The sequence below is a fragment of the Homarus americanus genome, unplaced genomic scaffold (assembly GCF_018991925.1).
Source record: "Homarus americanus isolate GMGI-L3 unplaced genomic scaffold, GMGI_Hamer_2.0 scaffold57980, whole genome shotgun sequence".
In the NCBI taxonomy this organism is placed as follows: domain Eukaryota; kingdom Metazoa; phylum Arthropoda; class Malacostraca; order Decapoda; family Nephropidae; genus Homarus; species Homarus americanus.
Genome location: NW_024716703.1, coordinates 3926730 through 3949295, shown reverse-complemented (window position 1 = coordinate 3949295; position 22566 = coordinate 3926730). Strand labels below are relative to the sequence as shown.

Genomic DNA, 22566 nt, shown 5'->3' with positions numbered 1-22566 from the left:
GCTGGTTACACGTTGATGCATCGTAACTAACAGAAACAACACAAATTCTTTCATCATTTCATTTTAAAGTTTAGTGTCGCTATTCCCAAGACTTGTGAACGATGCTTAAAGACCTGAAGCACATGAGTATAACCACAACCCGTTCTTAATGAAGTCACGTAACAGACAAACACAGTAGTTATATGTTATTAAAACGTATACACAAGAACATTAAGGAGTCACACAACCTGGGAAGTCTTTTATTAAACAACAGTCACTTAACACAACACCACTACCATATCACTATCACCACTATCATCATCATCATCATCATCATCATCATCATTATCATCATCATCATCATCTCCGGTAAGGTGCATTCACTACCTCCCTAGCCCGGATAGAAGAATGAGGATGATAGAGATGGGCGGGCCGGATATTGGAAGGAGGAGGAGGATGGGGAAGGGGAAGAGGAGGAGGATGGGGAGGGGGAAGAGGGGGGGGGGGAGAGGAGCACACCACGAGAATTCCTGTGCCATTACGTCTTATTTATGAATCAGTACCGTCAGGGTTCAATGCTTCGGTGAGCTTGTCGGCTTCGCTCTCCTGTCTTTAACGCTGGATATCTCAGAACGTGATTGAAGAAAATAAAAAGTGATAAAAAGAATAATAATCATTCACTCGTTGTAATATTATACGTTACAAGATACAGTGAAGTTACAGTGGTGTTTATTATGTAGTTTGAGACCAATAATGCTTCATGAGCCTTGAGAATTATTCCTATAACCCCACATCACAACAGATATTTAACATCATACTCCCTACACAGACTCATACAGACTCTTATTGGTTACTGTACTGCCTGACCCTCAGCCCCTTAACCTAATAGACACAGACAGGTAAATGTCTTACTATAAATAGCCTCGTTATGTCAGCACAGGTAATTAATCGTCTTCAGGGATTGGAGCGAAATTATACGAGCTTATTTGCCTTCCTGTCGTCTCTGGTCATGAGCAACTAAAGTACCGTACTACAAAATGGCCTTGTTTCATGACCACATCTGGTTAATTACTGTCAGCCAACACATACTACTCTACACTTAAAATAATTCAGTTTTTCTTTTCTCTAAAATAAATAACTACCAAATAGCCTTGTTCCAGTACAGGTAGTTGGCTGGACACGACTTTAAAGATGTTTCTCTAGCAGTCTTTCATTTTCTTAACTTTTTACCTACTAAATACCGCACTACCAAATGGCCTTGTTCCAGTAGTACAGGTAGTTGATCGCACACAAGCCATGAGGGACGGATCTCTGACTATGTAACTGTATTCCCCCCGACATCAAAACTACAGTTAAGGTCGGAATTCCAGGCTTCACGTAGTTGTCAATGACCCTTCCATCGTCCTGCCAGGCGAGACAGGAAGTTCCGTATTTGCCCCAGACCGTGTGTAATAGTAGGTGGTGGAGGGGGGTGAGAGGGAGGGAGGGGGTAGGTGGTGGGTGACGGAGTGGGACTTCAAAGGGTGTAGGGTGATAAGAGGTGGTGCTTAGCGGGAGTAGGAATACGAGAAAGGGGTAGAAGAGATGGAAGTAGAGGAGAAGGAAGTGGAAGAAGACGAGAAGATATGAAGAGGAGGGTAAAGGGGGAAAGAGGGGAATGGATGGGGGGAGAGAAAGGGAAAGGGTTGAGGAAGGAGTCAGTGAGGTAGATTAGGGGGAAAAAGAGAGGAGGAATGGTTAAAGTGGAGGAGAGGGAAAGGAAAGAGAGGGGGAAGGGGGAGGAGGAGACGTCGACCGCAGCTACTGACGCCACACGGAAGAAAACTCCCCCTCTCCTTCTCTACCTCCCCCTTCCCCTTTCCCCTCCCTCTCCTCCTGCCTCCCCCTCTCTTAAATGTTTTCCTAAAGTTTGTGTTGTGTAACGCAGGTAGCTTCCCTCTCTCTCTTTCTCTGGGGTACCGGTTCCTAGGGCTTTACGGTTCTCTGTGCTGCTTGGTCAGTCACTAGTTTCACCTGAGGACCATCAAGGCTTAGGAAAAAATTTCAGGTTTGGAGAAAAAAAGTGAATGTGATTTTCTGAGTCGTTATGAAAACATTACAAAAATATACTTTATGGTGTGTGTGTGTGTGTGTGTGTGTGTGTGTGTGTGTGTGTGTGTGTGTGTGTGTGTGTGTGTGTGTGCGCGTGTGCATTGTGAGGTCTTGCCAATCCCCAGAGAGCCACATCAAGGAGGAGCGAGGCCTTAGAACTCTACACTCCTGGAGGCGGTGGTGATGGTGGTGGTGTAGGTAACGGCATCTGAGCCTCACATGTCGACGACTCCTGAGGGAGGTTCTCACAGTGGTGTTCAGGAATGAGGTAGTTGTCAGTACCTGGTGGTGAGGGTCTTCCTACATCCCAACAACCTCTCCCAAGTAACAAATGTTCAATCATCAACACATATTCTTGCCACGAAACAGTTCTCACTCATCCTCCTCCTCGTCCTTCCACACACAACAACACACTCCTTCTACACCCAACATGGCAAGAGACAAGTCCCCTCACACAACACAACACACTCACCTCTCTCCTACAACACACAATATTCCTCCACCAGCCCCAACACTCCCCCTTTGTGAACGCCACTTTCCTCCTCCCTGTTTCCCCCACTCCTTCCCCTCTTCTCCTCCCTTCCTTTAACTCCTCTCCTTCCTCCTCTTCTTCTCCTCCCTACCCTCCCTTCGATCCAATAAGTTCACTCGTACTCACATTAATGAGATAAAAAAGCTATTATGTTACACTGTGTTATGCATGGCTGACCACAGTATGTGACGTAGTTAAGTGTTGAGTTGTCAGGACTTACCAACACCTCGTTTTAGAGTTCATTGACGCCTCTCTGTCTGTCTCTCTCTCTCTCTCTCTCTCTCTCTCTCTCTCTCTCACACACACCCCACGTTTAACATACAGGAAAGGCAGTTCTATCACCGGTCTGAACTAAGACAGGAAATTCTACCTGTTTTAACCATTAGTGACTCGGCGCTCAGAGGGACAAGGGAGGGTGGTGGTGTGTTGGTCCAGAGAGAGAGAGAGAATAGAAGGAGAATAGAAGGAGATGAAGGAGAAGACAAGGGGAGTAAAGGAATGAAAGAGGGAAGAATGGATAGAGAGAGAGAGAGAGAGATATTTCCTTCCTAGTATCACTAAAAATGGCCACTAAATGCGTTGTTAGTTTGTCTGTCAAGTTTTTTCCTCTCATCCTGTTGTGTGTCGTTGATCATCACGTCCAGCTTCGTGTTGGAACCTGAACCCAAATGGCGGAAAATATCTGTGTGCCTGTCTGTATCGCTGACTGTCTTGTCTGTTTGTTTTTGTCTGTCTATCTGTCTGTATCGTTGTCTGTCTCTCTTTTATCTGTGTCTTCTCTTTGTTTTTCTGTTTTACCTTCTTATGAGTAGTCACTGTTGTTCTTATTACCGTTTCTCTTACCTACAGCTACAGCAAGGACACACACACACACACACACACACACACACACACACACACACACACACACACACACACACACAATCTGTTCTTCTAATCAACACAGCCTATTTTTTCATAACTATTAATTTTTTCTCATGTACAATTAATTAGACGTAACCTGACCTAATGAACCAACAGGTAATTTAGTGAAGGCATTACGACCGGTGTTTCTATTACTGCGGGTTGTCCTCCGAGGGTGATAAATTGACAGGTAGGAGTACGTGTCGCAGGTGGACTTTAATTGTGATGGTAAGGTGCCCTCATCCTCCTGTAGCTCTCGGCGGGGTTTTCGTCTGGAGAGAGATAGAGAGACAGACGGATAGTGTGAGAGAGAAAGAGAGACAGGGTGAAAAAGAGACTCAGAGACATAAAGTGAAAGAGAGAGAGAGAGAGAGAGAGAGAGAGAGAGAGAGAGGTGAGTGACAGTACCCCAGCTGACACTAAGCTAGTATACCGTGGGTCTGGCCTCACGTACCACAATAGACTAAGGTACTCCCTCCCCGTCAGTACTTCACCTGCGGGAGTCATAACATACTCCCCCCATTACAGATGCTACGCTAGTTATAGAGATTGCATTTTCTTTTCTTTTCTTTTTTTTCTTTTTGTGGCGTCAGCGGCGTAGGAATATAACAAGGCAGAGTAGTACGTGCGTGAAATATTTTGTCCCGTCCGCCTGGGGAATGGTCACCTGAGCCATTAACGTTCAGGTAGATCAGTGTCGTGGATGTAGAGGTTGTAAGGTTAATTGAAATACAACAACGGGTCTTGTTTCGAGGTGAAGCTGGGTTTGATTTTTGTTGATATTGAACCCAAGAGAAGAATTTTTTTGTGTCATTTATTATTATTTTTTTTATGTGTGGTTATGGTAGCTTCAGGTTAAGTAATAATTCGAGCGTTATTATCTTCCAGTTAGGGATCGAATCGACTAAAATTCCTCTGGTTGTGTTAGAGTATCTGGTCAGTGTTGTATAGCGCTGTCATGGGGAGTCCTCCTTGAGCCGGGTGTTGGGGGTCATTCTCCTGGTGGCTGCATGTGGGCTTTTTGGCGTCTACAACTTATCATCATCACCGCAACACACACACACACACACACCCACACACACACACACACGCACGTAATTTCCCTGTAACGCTCTCAAAAGTCATCGTGCTGGAGGGAGGGGGAAGTGATATAGGTGCGAGGAGTGGGAAGTAAGAGAGAGAGAGAGAGAGAGGGAGGGGGAGGTAGGTGTGTGTGTGTGTGTGTGTGTGTGTGTGTGTGTGTGTGTGGGTGTGTGTGTGTGTGTGTGTGTGTGTGTGTGTGTGTGTGGGTGGAGGAGGCATATTTGAGGTTAGTTCCGGAAACTCGTCTTACCTCCAACGGAAGAACAATGTCCCTGACCCTCCTCGTCCTTGTTCTTCCTCCTCCTCCTCCTCCTCCAACAGGTGTTTCGTGGCCAGCCTTTATAATGCCTACCTCTACCTACCTCCTTCCCTCCTGTTGCTATGATTTCCTCAACTGCAATTTCCTTCTCGCTTGTAATTGACGTTGATTACTCTAATACGTCATTTCCTCGATGGTTGTTAAAGGTATTGCTTCCTGAATCCTTTTGCAATCGACGTTTGAACAGTCCTTTCAACTTGGCGCTTGTGCTATTCGCGGTCCCTCGGTATTTTGGCTAACATCACCAACCAACATTTGTGGTTTTTAGTTGGTTTTTCTTCTGTTGATTTAACTGTTTTACTCTTTGACTGATTTCATATTGATCGCTTTCCTGTAATTGGATTCGGGTTATTGGTCTGTTCTTCCGTGTCTGTAAGTTTTTCTCAACATTATGGTATTTGTATTATTGTGTATTTGGTTTAGTTCCCCTGTTTTCATTTTCTAGTTCCTTTAGTTACTGTTCACTTCACCGATAACAAGAGTAAAAGAATAATGAAATCGAACTAAAACGAATGAAACTTATTACCGATAGAATTATATAAAACACGTTTAGAGTGATTTGCTGTTTCACTTCCCAGTCTTATATATCATAACAAACGTGAGAACGATTTACAGGAAGGATTGATTCACCTCAACCCGACACTAACACAAGTATCATCCACAGATTTACACTCACTGTTTATCATAGTTACCGCTGCCACGACCACAACAATGATGAAAGATAGGATTCTCGACCTTCTAGAGGAGGAAAGTAAAGGCGAGACTCGGGTGGTGTTGATTCCAGTTGGTGGTGGTAGCGGTGGTGGCGTTCAGGTATACCAACAGGTGGCTTAGAGTCATCTGTTGTGTGTTGTTGAGGATGCTTCTCAGTGCTCTCCCTCTCCCCCTACCCCTCTCTCTCTCCCTCTCTCTCTCCCCCTTCCTCCCTCCCTCTCACAATATAACTGGGATTTGTTTAGCCATCTGGTAGGTGAGGACGGCCGACAAGGACCTGCTACCCCGTCGTGCCGCTAACACTAGTACTGTACATATACCCAGACATTGAGTTTTAACACACACACACACCATTACCAGCACCTTACCACAGTCATTACCTCACGACTCATTAGTGAGCCACAGGTATGGGCCAGGTGTATAATTCCTCCCTATATCTCCCCTCCTACCTACTCCTCCTCCCTCTGTGTTGACCATATACTGTCACTAGCTACTGTTCTTCCCGTACTGTCACTAGCTACTGCCCTTACTACCTACTGTCACTAGCTACTGCCCTTACTCCCTACTGTCACTAGCTACTGCCCTTGCTACCTGTCAGTAGAATCTCTCAGTAATTTAACAAACATTTGTATATCATTATCGTGTGTTGAACTGGGTTATATATTCCGAGTGACAATTTATTTTTAGCATAGGTGTTTGTTATTTAATTATATTTGTATTTATTCATTATTTACAAATATGCACAGACTTTATGGTTTAGGAATTGTGTGGTTGTATCGGTTTGTGCTGTGTGTCGATGCTATCTTGTTTTAGTGATCTCGAGCTGGTCGTAGTGTTGTTGATCCCAAGTCAGTCACCTTCCTACCGCCGGAGGAGACATACACACACACACACACTCACCGGGACTAGTGGAAAGCGTTAAGAGTTCGACATCTGTGAATTCCAACAAATTTAACGCTGGGTGAATAAGTTTAAATTAATGAGATCTATGTTGGATATATGTTGAATTTGTTAACTGAATTCGAGTTAGACTTTATCTTATTAACAACTGGCGGCTTTACAATTTAATTTGTATTTTTATCGATCGTAAACAACAGCGTTCTTATGTTAGTTAGCCACAATGACTTCCTTTGGCTTCTACAAAAACGATGAAAAGAAAGAAAGAAAAAAGAAAGAAATCGAAAAAGTAAAGAAAGAATATAACAGAAGCAAGATAAATTACCAAAGCGAATCCATCACTTTCTTCAATTTTCTGTTACATTGTCGACACGAAATGTTTACCTTAATTTATCCAAGAACAATATATACATCACAGGTACCTCTCAAGGGACACTCGACCCTGTGGCGTGATAGAATAAAGACGAATATAACCAGGACTCTCTCTGACCACAACCCAGGCTCTGTGGCTCTCCAAGATGCCTGTCAGTGGCCGGGATACAGACAACGAAATGTAATACTGTAATGTTAATATACGTTTCTGCTTGTGTGTTTACATTAAAAAAATATTAACAAAACCACAATAAATGATTTAGAATGTTAATAATTCCCCAGATGATGGATATTAATGCGTTGATCCTGATTGGAGTTCATAATGATGTAATTTGGGGCTATCGTCTAAAAAGGTGTATAATTAGTTCGTTGATATATTAGTAAAAATAAATTAAACTCACGTGATGGTGGACGATGATTGATAAACAACTCGGTGAAGCCAAAAATAGAGAAGAAAAACATTGATAAGAAATGATTAGGTTTTGCGAAGTACTGTTTATGTGTACCATCTTGCGTACTGAAGGAAAGATTAAGTGTAAAGTATAATGAGGTGTTATTCTCTCTACTCCGTGTGTGTGTGTAAGGCTGGCGAGGAACCACAGCAATTATAGATATCATTACTGGTTCAAAACAAGTATATGTATGCCTTAATTGTTCGTGTGTCTGGTGAGCCTTAGTGAAACATCTTAGGGCGAGTAATGACTCCTGTGTTCGTGCGTGTCGATCCTGCTCAAAGTTCGGATTATTGCCTTGAAACTCTTATTTGTCAAAGACTTCGACACCTGGACTACCATTTCTACTTACGGAGTCGGTATTGTGGGAGTAAATATTAAGGTGTGTTAGAAATTCGTTCCTAAAGATTTAACAGATGGGAAAATAAGTTATAATACCAAAATTTCTTATACGCGATTTTAGTTCATTAGATAAACTTGTTGTGGAATTTCTTTAATATGTTCTATGATAAATACAAACAAAATATTCTTCCGTCAAATACTAGGACTGTGTAGTACATCACGAAGGTCTGTTTTCAATGACTACTTAATATCAGTCTAACCACATAATGGGTAACTCCTCAATTTGTAAACGCACATCTGGTTCCGTCTCGATCATACGGTTCATAACTAAGTATAGAACATAACGGCAGTTCAGAACGTGTTGGACGAGGTAGGTGCATCAGTGTGTGTTATCTGGCTATATCACTTCCCTCAAACCATGGAAGGAAACAGTCGTCAACAGAGAGGAATGACTCACCTCTAGCGTGTTGTGGTAACCGTAATGTTCCTCGTCATTGTGTGGTGAGTGGAGATCATGGTCGTAACATCACCAGGCCTTTTATCAGCATCCTGGCTCTGTGTTTACTCCATCAGGAGATTCTTTTCTCAGTCCTAGGTGAAGGTTCGTGTACCTCCATCAGGTTGCTCCTGGTGGGATGTGATCTGCCCAGCACTTCTAGCATTTGCTTTTCTCACGAAGGATTTGTTTTTGTTTGGCAGCTGACGCGTTTTGCTCAACTACAAATATAATTTTCCTCAGATTTACCCCGATCTTTCAGGATAATGTTGTCTCAACGATGCACGTGACGTAAACCCTGACAAGTGCGTGACAATAGATGTTGAAACATTATTTTTCTCGGAACACTTAAGACCTCACAGTACAAATACAAATGTAAACACATAATGTGACGTCTTTGCCATGTAAACACGGAAGGTCCCTTAAATGGTTCTCGTGAGATACTGTATGTTTTATATATTTATGTTTCTAAAGGTCAGTGTTCACTAATGCCCTCTCTTCTTCTCCCCTGCAGACTCGTATGTTCGTGGTAGTGAAGATGCTGCCCTTCCGAGTGTTGCCCTACCTGGTGTGTGCGGCGGCCCTGCTTGGCTCAGCCATGGCCCAGGAGGATGCAGAAGGGATTGCCACCTCTGCCCCTGTCCTTGCCCTTGCCCCTGCCCCTGCTCCTTCCCCTGCCCCTGCTGCCATACCTATCGGGTCCTCCTTCGACGTCGACTTTGAATCCACGAACGCCCAGCTGACTGGCTGCCCCCCTAACCAGGTGAAATGATCAATTGTGTTGTGCCTTTTCACTTCCCTCTGTCCACTAGTGAAGAATTAAGATAAAAAATATCTTTCCTCGCTCTGCCTTCACCCTACCCATTAGTCGTCTCGTGAAATAGAATGTTGATTATATTTCCCAGTGTTGCCTGGTGTTGAAAGATTATTGTAGGGGTGCGGCGGCCGAGTGAATACAACACTCGCCTCCTGTCCTAATAGTCGTTGGTTCGATCCCGGGGTACTCCGAGTCCAACCAGCTGTAAATGGATGCCTAGCTGTAAAGTTGGGGAAATGAAAACGGTCGAGTGCAGTACTGGCCATGCTGCCTCCTTGTGTACCGAAGGCAGCGACGCCTATGGGACCCACTCACAGTTTCACAACCCCATACCATCCTCTCCCATCTTCCTCATTCCCCACACGACCCTCCCACCCTCTCCTTCACCAATTACTAACCCTCCTTCGGCTACTCCCTCAGGTGTCCTTCGAGCTGGTGACGGGGTACGTGTACTCGGCGCCGGCGGACATGTTAGACTCTCAGCCGGGTACTCTGATGCTCACTGACTGTATCGACATGTGTAAGAGGAACAGCTCCTGTATGGCCGTCAACTATGAGACTGGCCTATGTGTCCTCTTCTCCTCCAACGCTGACATGTATCCTGGTGAGTAGCTGCTGTCTTATGTGTCTCTGTGTCTGTCGGTGTCTGTCTCTGTGTCTGGGTTTGTCTAGATGGCAGATTGTTTCTCTCCATCTCTCTCTCTCTCTCTCTCTCTCTCTCTCTCTCTCTCACCTACGTATATAAACAGAGCCAGATGGTTATTTTTGTCACTCGGTATCAACTAAAGCTTACTGTGCTGTTTATTTATGTCTGGATAAATCGTGTCTTCTGCAGGCGTTGAGGGTTATTGGCCGTCATGTATGTGTGTTAGGCATTCCTCCTACCACCACTACCACCATCACCGCAATCACTACCACCACAATCACCGTAATCACCGTAATCACTACCGTCACTACCACCATCACCACAATCACTACTGTCACTACTACCACCACCACCACTACCACATCTTAATATTTCTCCCACACACACACACACACACACACACACACACACACACACACACATACATCTCTCTTCTCTCACCCACATATTCCATAGACCGTGGCATAGCGGACAGCCCACCACCGCGACACATTAAGTACCCAGGTTCGATCACGTATGGGTACACTTAAATAAATGTTATTATATCAATTTTATTATTTAAATTTTCATATTTTTATCTTTTCATATAATTTTTATCTTATTTCAGTTATCAAATTTTATATAATTTTGGTATTAATTAATTTACTTGCGATTATCGAGGGAAGCAAAAAGCAATTCAGTAATTATTTGTCCAGGAAATATTTTTGAGTTTGTGGTCCTGGGTGAGTCTACAGAGTTAGATACACACGAGACAACACAGTGTGGTATTGTCAACAGAGGGCGTTATCATTCCTTTGCAAGTCATGGTCGACACTAGCCTTCGTACTCCTCACTCAGACGTTGACGTACCTGTGAAATCTAATTGACGGAGTGTGTACAGAAGGAAGGTTGAACGACCATTGGGGCCACTAGAGAGGCGACCACTAGGACAAGAGGACCATTGAACTCAGATAAGAACCTATAACACCTGAATAAGTCAATCACTAGAGCGAAAAAAACAGATTAAATGGACCATTAAATAAGATTAAACGAACCACTAGACCATATTAGAGGTCCTTCTCCTGGTCCGGGGTAGTGGACCATGCAGGTGAGAGAAAGGAGGGTAGGGAAGGAAGGGATTAAGAACAGGAAGTAGGAAAGGAGGAGAAGAAGCAGTTATGTCAACAAGGCCTTGGGAGTTGCCCGCAGGAAAAGGCTCCAGTCATCTTCCTTACTAGTCACAAGTGTAAACAGACAAGAGTTCAACCTGGTGTCGTTGATCTGTTGGTCTTGCCTGGTGTGAGAAACTCCTGGGCCTCCCTGTTAACAGATACTCTCTCTGTTTACTGTTGAGGTTAGCAGCGTGTTGTCACAGATGTTCTTGATGTTAGTAGATGTTTGGAAGGGTTTTACCTGTTAATCATGTCAGGTGAAGAGATCTGTTAGGTGATGAAGGGGTTATTTGTAGTACTTCTCCTGTTAACAGATATTTGAGAGGAATGTAACCGTTTTTCTGTTAATAATATGAGCATTTGTGTTACCGTTGGAAGAGGGTTAAAAGGGAGCAGGTAGTACCCTGTTAGCCTATCAAAAAGACCCTTAACCAGGCATAGCAGTTTTAAGCCTGAGTGACCCAGCAGTTCATAGAGGTCACCACACAAAGCCCCACTCTTAACGGATCTCTCATACACCTCTTACCTGACGTAATTAACTAGCCTTAACACCTCTCAAAACACATCAAGACAACACTAAAGATATATAAGTATGAACGGCAGAGTACAAGAGCCACACAGTCAATGGAAGTCACAGTTATTCTGGACAATAGAATGGAGATATGACTGGCCAAAGGAGGAGGCTGGAGAGGGAGGAGGGGGGGGGGGGTTGCGGTCATCTCCCTACAGGCCATCAATAGCTTTTTGGTGACGAAGTATGTCATTAGCGGACTATACAGACGCCGGGCCATGGTAATTACAGGGTATATTGAACAAGATAAATGATTGTACTCCCTCTGGTGTTAAATTATTACTTTTTAAACCATCCTCCTCTTTTATTCAAGTTTATTCTGCATTTACTATATTTCACATATTCCCTTAATTCATTTTGTATCTAATATCTGTGAGAAGTTTATTTTACGACGGTAGATAAATTGATGTTGAATGTATGATCGTCTGTCTTTTCTATCTTACGTAGACGGTGTCACCTCTGTCTGAAGAGAAAAAAATTAAGTACAGTAAAAGCAAGTAACAGTAAGACAAGTACAGCGTTACAGTAAACAGCGTTACAGTAGAGCGTATAGAGGCGTGACGTGTCCAGAGGTGTTGGACAGCAGCAGTGCGGAGAGGCGTGGAGGTGAGGGGTGTGTGGAGGCCTCATTGTTAGTTCTGTGGCGCGGCGCTGTCACGGTCCCCTTGTGCTGTGTCACGCCTGGTCACGCGCGCCTCACACACACACACACACACACACACACACTCTCGCTCTCTCATACACACGTAATATATTTCTGCCTGGGAGGACGTATTACAAGAAGCAGCTGCCGTGGGCGGTATAGTGACTACTTGAGTCACTTATCACTTGAACCTACCATTAGCGTGGCTCTGAACACTAAACAAGTAGCCGCCCCAGCTGGAACACTTGCCTGATACGCCTCTGGCCTAGGTCTCGTGCCTCCTCTTATCACCCAAAGATCTTCTCGTCATTGTGGGGCAGGGAGGTGGGCGAATGTTCGTCAGGCGTTCATCTATTTTTGTTGTCATTATTTCTTGTCTTTCTTTTTATTCTTTTTCTGTGTCTCTTTTTCTTTCTCTCTACCTCTACCTTTACTATCCGTCCTCCAACGTCTCCTCCTCTCTCATCCTTCCTCCCTCACCAGCCAATCCTCCTCTATGACCCCCACCTCCCCCTCCTCCCTCACCACACCTCCCTCCCTCTTCTCCCTCAAGACTATGGCAGTAAACACAGGCTAAAATACAGTCATAACACCTTCACTCACTTGTATATCTCGGTACAGTCTTAGCTTACCTTCGTCGCCATGTTTTCAGCCCTCTTAGATGAGTTGTCTTAGTTCCTGTTCACGTAGGAGCCCAGGAAGCCAAGCGTGACCCGAGAGCATTAGAGGACACCCTGCCTCACGTGACGGTGCTGGAGATTCAACGAGCAATATGACGAAGGATTTAATGACAGATTTTAGTGAGAGGAATTTTTTTTCAGGGTATTTCATGACAGATTTAGCTGGAGGGATTTTTCTAGAGATTTACTGATAGATTTGGGTAGAGGGATTTGTCAAGGGATTTTATGACATTTGGCGAGAGAGATTTTTCAAGGGAGCTAATAAAGTGGATTTAGCAAGATGGCATCAGTGGAAATAACTAAGAAAGATGGACTTAACGAGAGTGATTTAAAGAGATGGATTTAGCGAGAAATTTAGCGAAGGATTAGACATAAGAAATCAAAACACGAAATACTGGTAGGATTATAATGACAAGGGGTGAAGAGGAGGGATTTTCATATAAAATAGGAGAAAGAGAATGATTTTGCGGAGACAGGAGGAAAGGGGAGAGGTGTGAGGAGGCAAGGGAGGTGTGAGAGGTTATGGAAGGGGGGGGGAGATGAGACGGTAGTGAGGACGCGGAAGAGAACGGGAGTAATGATGGTAGAGCTTAAGACCAAGACAGGTAGGAAGTTCGTCATTATTCAAGACGGTGAACCTTTGTAGAGTGTGTGTGTGTGTGTGTGTGTGTGTGTGTGTGTGTGTGTGTGTGTGTGTGTGTGTGTGAGACGTCAATTACAGCTTCTACCAGGATCTTCAACATCCGGGAAGTCAGATTTACATAAAGTCTTAAAAAAAAATCATCCCTACTCCTGATCCCATTGTCCGAAAGACCACGAAAGACCACGGATGTTCCCTCTCTCAATGGTACCCTGAGTAATAAGCAGCGAAACAAAGGAATTAAATCAGTTTAGGAGATTAAATTACTCTCCTGGGGGCAGTGAGTTAAAGCGGCCAGCCAGCCTCCGGGGAGACAGAAAATATGGTGTTAAGTGACATTGTAGGAGGATCATGGCATCACAATCTCACCACACAGCAACCACACCTTTACAACACCACACACCACCACAACACCACACCCCCACAACACCACACCCCCACAACACCACACCTACAAGACCACACCCTCACAACACCACACCCCCACAACACCACACCCCCACAACACCACACACAACACCACACCACAAGACCACACCCTCACAACACCACACCCTCACAACACCACACCACCACACACACACAACACCACCCCCACAACACCACACCCTACAAGACACACCCTTACAACACCACACCCTCACAACACCACACCCTCACAACACAGCCACTGATAGATAATTAATCAGTCACTGTATCTTGTATATCAACAGCTCGTGGTCTTAACTAACAACTAACCCTTCATCTTGGTCTTAAATTCAAAATAATACCAAAACTTTTACCCCTAGATATAATGACAACTTCCCCCTCCCCCCCTGATATAATGGCTGATAACAATGACTCTCTCTCCGGGGGTAAGATGACACCCAAATGATAACCTAGGTGATGGGGGAAAACAAGTGGATGATAAGATAACAGGTTGTAGAAGAGGTGATGTTTATATCCAACGGCCCACCATCATGAGGTTCTTTCGCATGTAATAATAACAGACACTTCGGGTAATTTTTCAGGGGTTGGGGGGGGGATGTTCTGGGGACGGTGATTATGGGACTATTATCCGTCCGTCTGTACGTTTTATCTCTGTGTTTACGGTAATCAAGCGGTGACGTGGCAGAAAGTTGTGGGTGTTGTTAGAGGTGATGGTTAGGGCCAGATACAACCCAGAGGAAGAGGAGGTGGTGGTGGTGGTGGCGTTAACCCCTATTACCGCTCTGAAGAAGGCCAGGGAGGAGGAGGAGGAGGAGGGGCAGTAGCAGGAAGAACACCCCGGGGGGAATTTCCTATACACAAGTCGTTCTTAAGTTATCAGAGATTAACGTCAATGAAAAACACATAAAATAGTTTCTTATAATTTTCTCGTAAAAAGAAATGAGTAAAACTACATAAAAAGACGAAATAAACTTTGACATTTATGGAATGAAAATTATATAATCTTTGACCGGGGATTCCAACTCCTCATACGTACATACATACAGTACATACATACATACATACATACATACATACATACATACATACAGCAAGAGATATCAACGGTACAGTAGATAGTGATCCCGTTGCATGTCTCGTGGCGAAAGAGAGAGGGGCGAAGGTCAGACAGACAAACAGGCACAGGCAACGGATTTCTGTATAAATTGCATATATTTCTCTCTCGATGATATGACAATAAATAATGACCCGGAATTACTTACCTTGGGATATATACAACAACATTTTCCAACACATTAGTAATCATGACCAGGTGCTCTTAAATCCACGATGGCGGACGGTAAACACAACACAGCGTCGAGGAGGTGGGAGCCATCGAGCGGGACTTGTTGACGACTCCCACATATCATAATAGTTGGAAAAAAAGCAAAATACAATCGGAAATAAAATAGATTCATGATATATAAGTAAAATTCGGTTATTAAATCAATTTCTTATAACCGATGTGTTTATTATTCTCATATTATCCGTTTCTATACCGAATTACGTGTTTAAAAGTACTTAAATTGATATCAATAGTATTATAAAGAAGTTCTCCCTTCCGATGCTCAGTTGTTTTGTGATCTAAAACCTTTATTAAAATAGATTCCGTAGAAGATAAAAACTAGTGTCTTTTGTATCGATGATTTTTACTTTTTTACTTATGATTCAAGGTTTTCCATTGATAGATAGATAGAGAAACACACATTATCCTGTGTCCCCTCCCCCCACCCCCCCAAAAAAAAATCGTCTGGCGAATAACATCTCAAAGTTCTCAAAGAAATAAAATTAATCCCCTCTTCGGTCCATCACATCCATTGTACAGAGAGAAAAAACCTATTAATACGACAAAAACATCCTCAACTGAGCTTCCTGTAGCAGTAAGGTCAGGAAATACCTCATAAATACTTGATAAATACGCCTTCTTGGGTTAGCTTCACCGACCGTAAGGAAAAAGTGTGTGAGAGAGAGAGAGAGAGAGAGAGAGAGAGAAAGAGAGGTTAGGTTTAGCACTCTGACCAACGAACTTGAGAATGAAATAAGAAAAAAAGACGTAGATAAATCGATTGTACGTTCTACACACACACACACACACACACACACACACACACACACACACACACACACACACACACACACACACACACACACTACCTCACCACCACCACCACATTGGACAGTTACGTAACAACATTGCAACAACTCGTAGATATGATTAAGCATGAACACAGAAAAAAAACCTGAATTAAATTTAGCGCCTGGCCATGACTAACGTTAGGGTAATAATCATATTGCTTGATTTTGTGATTAGTGACGCTCAGATTTATTCCAAAGTGGCTGTTAAAATGGTGACGAAATTGAATTAGTCTTGTGTGAGGTGAGATGTCTGCTGAAATGAGCACAGTGGTAGAGAATTAGGATTTGGCGCGAATTAGGTGGAGTTTGGCGTGAATTAGGTGGAATTTGGCGTGAATTAGGTGGAATTTAGCGCGAATTAGGTGGAGTTTGGTGTAAGTTAAGTCAGATGTACTGTGAAATAAGATAGAATTTGGCGTAAATAAGATATAATTTGCCGTAAATTAGGTGCAAATGGGTGTAAACTAAGTCAGATGTACTGTGAAATAAGCAGGATTTGGCGTAAAAATATTTCTGAACTGGCGTGAAACAGATTTGATTTGACGTGACATTAGTGTAATTTAGTGTGAAATAAGTCTAATTTGTCTACAATAAGGAGACTTTAGTATGAAACAAATAAGTATTATATTTATTGAAGAGAAGAACAGTGAAATAAGTAGACTTGAAGGTAGTAGAAGAAAAGAAAGGGAATTAAGATGAAAGAAAATAATTAGAGAGATGAAGGAAGTAGAATAAGAATGAAGATACGATAATAAGGAGTGAAGGAAGAATGTTATGAATGAAGATACGATAATAAGGAGTGAAGGAAGAATGTTATGAATGAAGTATAATAAGGACTGCATTTTGCAACAGGTGACGGTAGAAGTAGTAGTGGTAGTAATTGTAGTAATAGTAGTAGTAATGGTTGTTGTAAGAGATATACAGTAATTGTGGTTATTGATGTGAAAAACGCTTGATACAGGTGTGAGTAACGCTTGATACAGGTGTGAGTAACGCTTGATACAGGTGTGAGTAACGCTTCATACAGGTTTGAGTAACGCTTGATACCGGTGTGAGTAACGTTTGATACAGGTGTGAGTAACGCTTGATACCGGTGTGAGTAACGCTTGATACAGGTGTGAGTAACGCTTGATACAGGTGTGAGTAACGCTTGATACAGATGTGAGTAACGGTGGAATGACTGTGACAAAATTACTGTACCTGAAGCTATGCACCTAATTAACTTACCAACATCAAAAGATGATTTCACTTACTTACACCTAATAACTGTAAATAACAATTAACCCAACATGAGGCCAGGTAACAGACACACGTTAATAACTCGTAAAAACACAACACAATCTCTGGTAACCAATTTATTTTATGTTTTTATTTATTTATTTTATTTTTTTTTTTCATTTCTACCGAAGCAAATTGAGCAAAATATCACAAACCTGACAGTAATGACACCAGTACAGAAGGTCGATATTAATCCACAATCATAGGGATGTTTTCTTCTTTATAACCCGAGATAATTGGAGATTTCTTCAGTAGTACGTCAGGCAGGAAGAGTCACACTACCTGATGGAGAGCTGCAAGAGGTTGTGATGTAGAACAAGTGGAAGAGGTGATTGATTTTGTACTGCCCTTTGAGATTATCATTAGTACTATCAGATGAAATTGATATTCTTCTTGTTCTTCCTGTTCTTGTTCTTCTTCTTCACCTACCATCTTGCACCCTCACTCCCCTTCACCTCCCCCCCCCCTCCTCCACCCTCCACCTTCATTCTCCCTAGCTCCAGTTTTAGGGTGGAGGAGAATGCAAAGTAAGGTAGAAGTATGTAAATAAATGATAGAGAGAAGGAGGAAAGGGGTGAAGAAGATGGAGGATGGGGAACTAGGAAGAAGGTAAAGAAGGAGAGGAAGAGATAGAGGTAGACAAGAGAAGAAAGAGAGATCAAGGTGAGGAAGATAAAGATGGAGAAAGCAACACGAGAAGAAATAACTGGATATAACGATGGTGGGGGAATAGTTGGAAAGGAAGAAACAGTAGAAGAAGGAATAGGATAAACGTATGTGTAGTAGAGATGGAAAAAGAGAATGAGGAAAAAGGGTGAAGTGGGGAAACAAATGCTGGGGTGAAGAGCAGCAGTGGTGTGGGTGGCGCACGGGCGTTTAACATTCTTCGCAAGGTTACCCAAGGCTGGTGGGCTATTGAGGAGAGCAGGGGTGGAGGCAGGTGAGAAAGGTTGGTGGGAGGAGGGTGGAGGAGGAGGTGGAGGAGGAGGTGTCAAGGAGCGTGAAGAAGCCCGCATGAAGCAGAAATTTCATGCCTCCTACTCCTCCTCCTCCTCCTCCTCCTCCTCCTCCTACACCCCCTTTTCCTCCTCCTCAGTGTTCACTAAGTGCTAACGCCACCGTTCGTGCATACACCCACGCTCGTGCACACACTCACGCTCGTACACACAAACGCTCGTGAGGCTCGTGCACACACTTACACATACACTACACCCTCAGCTTGCACGGCTACACCTGGAGACTTGATTACCGATAAAACCTCGACCTCTCAACAGGAGCTTCATGGCTGTACCTGGTATATGACTCTCTCTCTCTCTCTCTCTCTCTCTCTCTCTCTCTCTCTCTCTCTCTCTCTCTCTCTCTCTCTCTCTCTCTCTCTCTCTCTCCATATTCCAGTGACTCACGATAACACGAAAATAATCACCAATTTTTTTCATATCGTCGCAGTTGTAATTCAGAAGTTTTTATGCCCACACTTGTACGCTAATTACCTTCTGGTGGTCATTATTGTGCTCCTGTGGTCATATTTTCCTGATGAGTGTGTGTTGATGTATCTCGCACGATCATCTAAAACTTTATTGTCGATTAAAGAAAGAAATGAAGAACTTTAAAGAGACTTGTGTATTTTTTAAAAGATTCTGAAGTTGGTTCTTATATTCGGGTGTTATTGGAATAGATTAAAATGTTAACTGAAGAGCCAATGTGGGGGTTTGTGTTTTGTGTTTGTATCATGAACTTAGGAGTATGTTAAAGGTTTTGTCGGTACAGTATATAGGTGATGGGGCTGTTTATATAAAGTTTTCTTCATTCTCTACTATACTTTACTTCATGGGGATTTCTTATTCTTGTTAATTGCTGTCATTGTACAGGTATTTTTTGTATTTTACCTTTGTCTTCATTATCTGTATCTTAATTAACTCAAGGTACAAGTTTACAGTAATTATTTGTTTTTTTAATGTCACTGATCTGATTAATGGAGTCATTCTAAGTGTCATAATACAATACATATATAATAATATATTGTTTATCGAGGTAGCGGCCCTTCTGAAGGTGCCGTCCTCACAAACATAATTACAATACCAGACACTTGGGACCTAGCTGACACTGGTGTTTCTCTCCTTCCACAGGAGCACTCACCTCCTCACAGTTCCCGGTGTTCACCCTCTACGTGCAGAAGAACTGTCTCAATAACGCCCCGGCATGTGACAGAGCCTGGAGCTTCGAAAGAGTGATGGGCTTTGAGTTGGATGGCTTCACAAAGAAGAACAGCCGCGTCGCCAGCCGTCAGGAATGCGAGGTCCTTTGCCTTTTGGAGCAGGAGTTCCCCTGCAGGTAGGTCATGAGATCCTTGTGATTCTTACTTGAAGTTTATTATTTAGGTTTACCTGATGTTTCTAGATCTTGTTCTGTAACCCTGGCGTGGCTGTGGTCCCTGTGAGTGTGTTTATGTCTTCGGATATATGAAGTCTTCTTGTACATATTAAAACGTGACGACATTCCTTTAACATACTAAGATGTCCACAGTTTATATATAAGAGGAGACATATCATAGTTGTGTTATGGATGAACATGACACTTTTGTATATTCTTCACACATCATTTTGTCTTCATACAATACTGAGAAAAAATCGAAAGTTTATTCATTGAAATATTTTAATTTGGAGTGTTAAAAAAAAAAGTTCGACTCTCGGTATGAAGGCGTTAAGACGAGACCATAACAGTGGTAGCCAGTGAGTGATAAGTGCCATTCAAAGTCTGTAAAAAAAGACATCTCTCTTGTATTGTTTATTCTATACCTGGAAATACCCTCAAACTCTCCACTACTCGTCGCTACTCTTGTACTCTCGACCTCTAAGACCACTCAGTAGAGCTTCACGGCCTCTAGGTAAACAGTTTACTACGATGAGCAGCACAGACACTGACAGAACGACAAGATGGATGAGGCGATCGGTCGGCAGCTTCAGATGTGTCAACGATGAAAGGAGAAACTTAATGTCCTTATTTAGTTCGCATTCGAGAACCTGGCCAAAGAAAGCGGGATGAGGGAGGGGGGGGAGTGATGGATGAAGGGAGAGAGGGATGAGGGAGAGGAGTGAAAAGTCTTTGAGATAACTACCCTTTATGTTACCTTAATTACCCGAGCTGCGTCATCGAGCTTCCACACAACAACAAGAAAAACTAACAACAATAACAGCAACAGAATCAACAAAAATAAATAAAAATAACAGCAATCCCGTAAGTTATCTCCCGCGGGTAAATGTTGGTCGCTTACAACTCTATTATCAGATTCTCTTTTGGTCTCACTGACAACATACTTCCCTTACGAATCACGTCCACACCCAATACCTGTCCACTGCAGGAAACTCACAAGAGGTTAAACTACTAAACAAATTTTCTTTATAAATAACTCAAGATTTTTAGATAGAGATTAAATAGTTCTTGATGAGTCCCAAGTATTTAAAGTCCCTGACATCTGTTTCATTATGGACGATAAATCACTGTAACGAGTCCCTTAAGGCAGTTCGTCATCGCAGAGTGAATCTTAAGCACTCTCTCAGGCACCGTGACACACTCGCCCTCTTCGTGATACACTCCAGGGCAAATTATACGTCATAAATAATAACAATATGACCCTTAATGATTTTAGAAAGATCAAATTAAGTATAATCAATCATATATGATATAATTTCCGGGACGACTTAACGTGAGAACTGTTAAATTGCATGAGAGTAGTTGGTAGTTGGTGGTGTTATGACCGTCCGTGCCTCTCTCCTTCCTCTCATGATAGGCCGTGTACAGGGCAAATTTACCTGTATGCTAATAACTTTAATTACCTGTGTGAGTTATTACAGGTGAACCTACAATTTACGGTTCATTAACCTTGGGAGGAATTACCTACAGTAGTATTGTAATTAAGGGTAATTTATTGTTTTTTAATGATTTCATACGTCTTGTTGTAATGATAGAGTTTAATTAAATAGTAATGGGTCTGCACACACACACGCACACACACACACACACACACACACACACACACACACACACACACACACACACACACACAGACCATAAACTTTTCTTAATGTAGGAGAGGGTGAAGTCTTCCTGCAGCTGATCCAACAGTGAGCTGGACTGATATCGTGTAAGTTCACCTTCAATGACTCCACTGAACACTGCACTGCCATTCAACCAGAGAGAGAGAGAGAGAGAGAGAGAGAACACAAACACAATCTTTTTATATATACCATCAGCTCACGAAACATTTTTTTAACCAAACTTCTGATCTAAAAATAATCACACGTGGAACTTTTCGATAGCACTTCCGTAGGTCTTATGTAAAAAGTAACCCTCTTGTTCATTCACTATCTGGAGGGAGAGAGGGAAGGGAGTGATCGTAAGTCGGTTTAACGCTCCGTCGAGGTTAAAAAAGAGACTCGGAGAAAAAAGTATTTAATGTGAGTTTACCTGTTTGGATAAGTATGCAAATTATCCACCGTTTATTTACCTGAGGTTTTAAACTCAACCAATACCCGTGTTGTTGTTTTCGGTGTAGGGAAGTGATTAGGCAGGTGGAAGGGCTGTGTGGGTGGAGGGGGCTGTGTTGAGGTCTGTGTGTGTGTGGAGGGGGCTGGGTGTGTGGAGGGGGCTCTGTGTGTGTGGAGGGCTGTGTGTGGGTGGAGGGGGCTGTGTATGGAGGTCTGTGTGTGTGTGGAGGGGGCTGGGTGTGTGGAGGGGGCTCTGTGTGTATGTATGGAGGTGAGGAAAGAATGTAGGTAAATGAAGGGAGGGCGTGGTAGGCGTGGTAGAGGAAGGGAGTGTGTGAGTGAGTGAAAGAGGCGTGGAGGTGAGTCAGAACACTAGTGGCCATAAGAAAAGCATTCACCCCCGTGTTGGTGGGGCGAGAAGCAGCCAGACCAGTGACGCCCCCTTTGTGCTGCGTCTCTCTACCATGAACCAACCACACAATACTAACCCCCTCTCCCCCTCACCACCTCCTCAGACCACTACCAGGGACACTTAGCTCACTCGTAGTTCTGGTTCACCCTTGCCATGGATCTCTGGTTAATTACACTACTCTTATCCATCACTGTCTTCTACAATTAGCTGCCTTTGATGTTTGTATAGTACCCACGTTGTATCACTGGAAATACATAACACAGGCTGCTTTATATACCTGCGTCTTGAGTGTCATATGGTACTGCTATAAGAGAGCTGATGTGGGTGGGTGAATGTCCGTCTGGCTTTGAGGGGTGGAAGAGAACGCCATGGATAGATTGCCTGTCTTGGCGTTGTTTGGGGACTACACGGGGATGAACTAAACTATCTTGTGTTTAGGGGGTGGATGGTATCAGGGTGA

The 22566-nt window shown here is 43.2% G+C and overlaps 1 protein-coding gene across 1 annotated transcript in view; it reads left to right on the top strand.

The window, feature by feature from the left end:
* Positions 1-22566, top strand: part of LOC121858254 — a 42384-nt gene that overhangs the window by 4909 nt on the left and 14909 nt on the right. Inside the window, exons 2-4 of the mRNA XM_042354557.1 lie at positions 8695-8943; positions 9418-9601; positions 19337-19541. Of these exons, the coding sequence (XP_042210491.1) occupies positions 8701-8943; positions 9418-9601; positions 19337-19541 (632 nt within the window). The 5' untranslated portion in view covers positions 8695-8700. The remainder of the gene's footprint in view (positions 1-8694; positions 8944-9417; positions 9602-19336; positions 19542-22566) is intronic.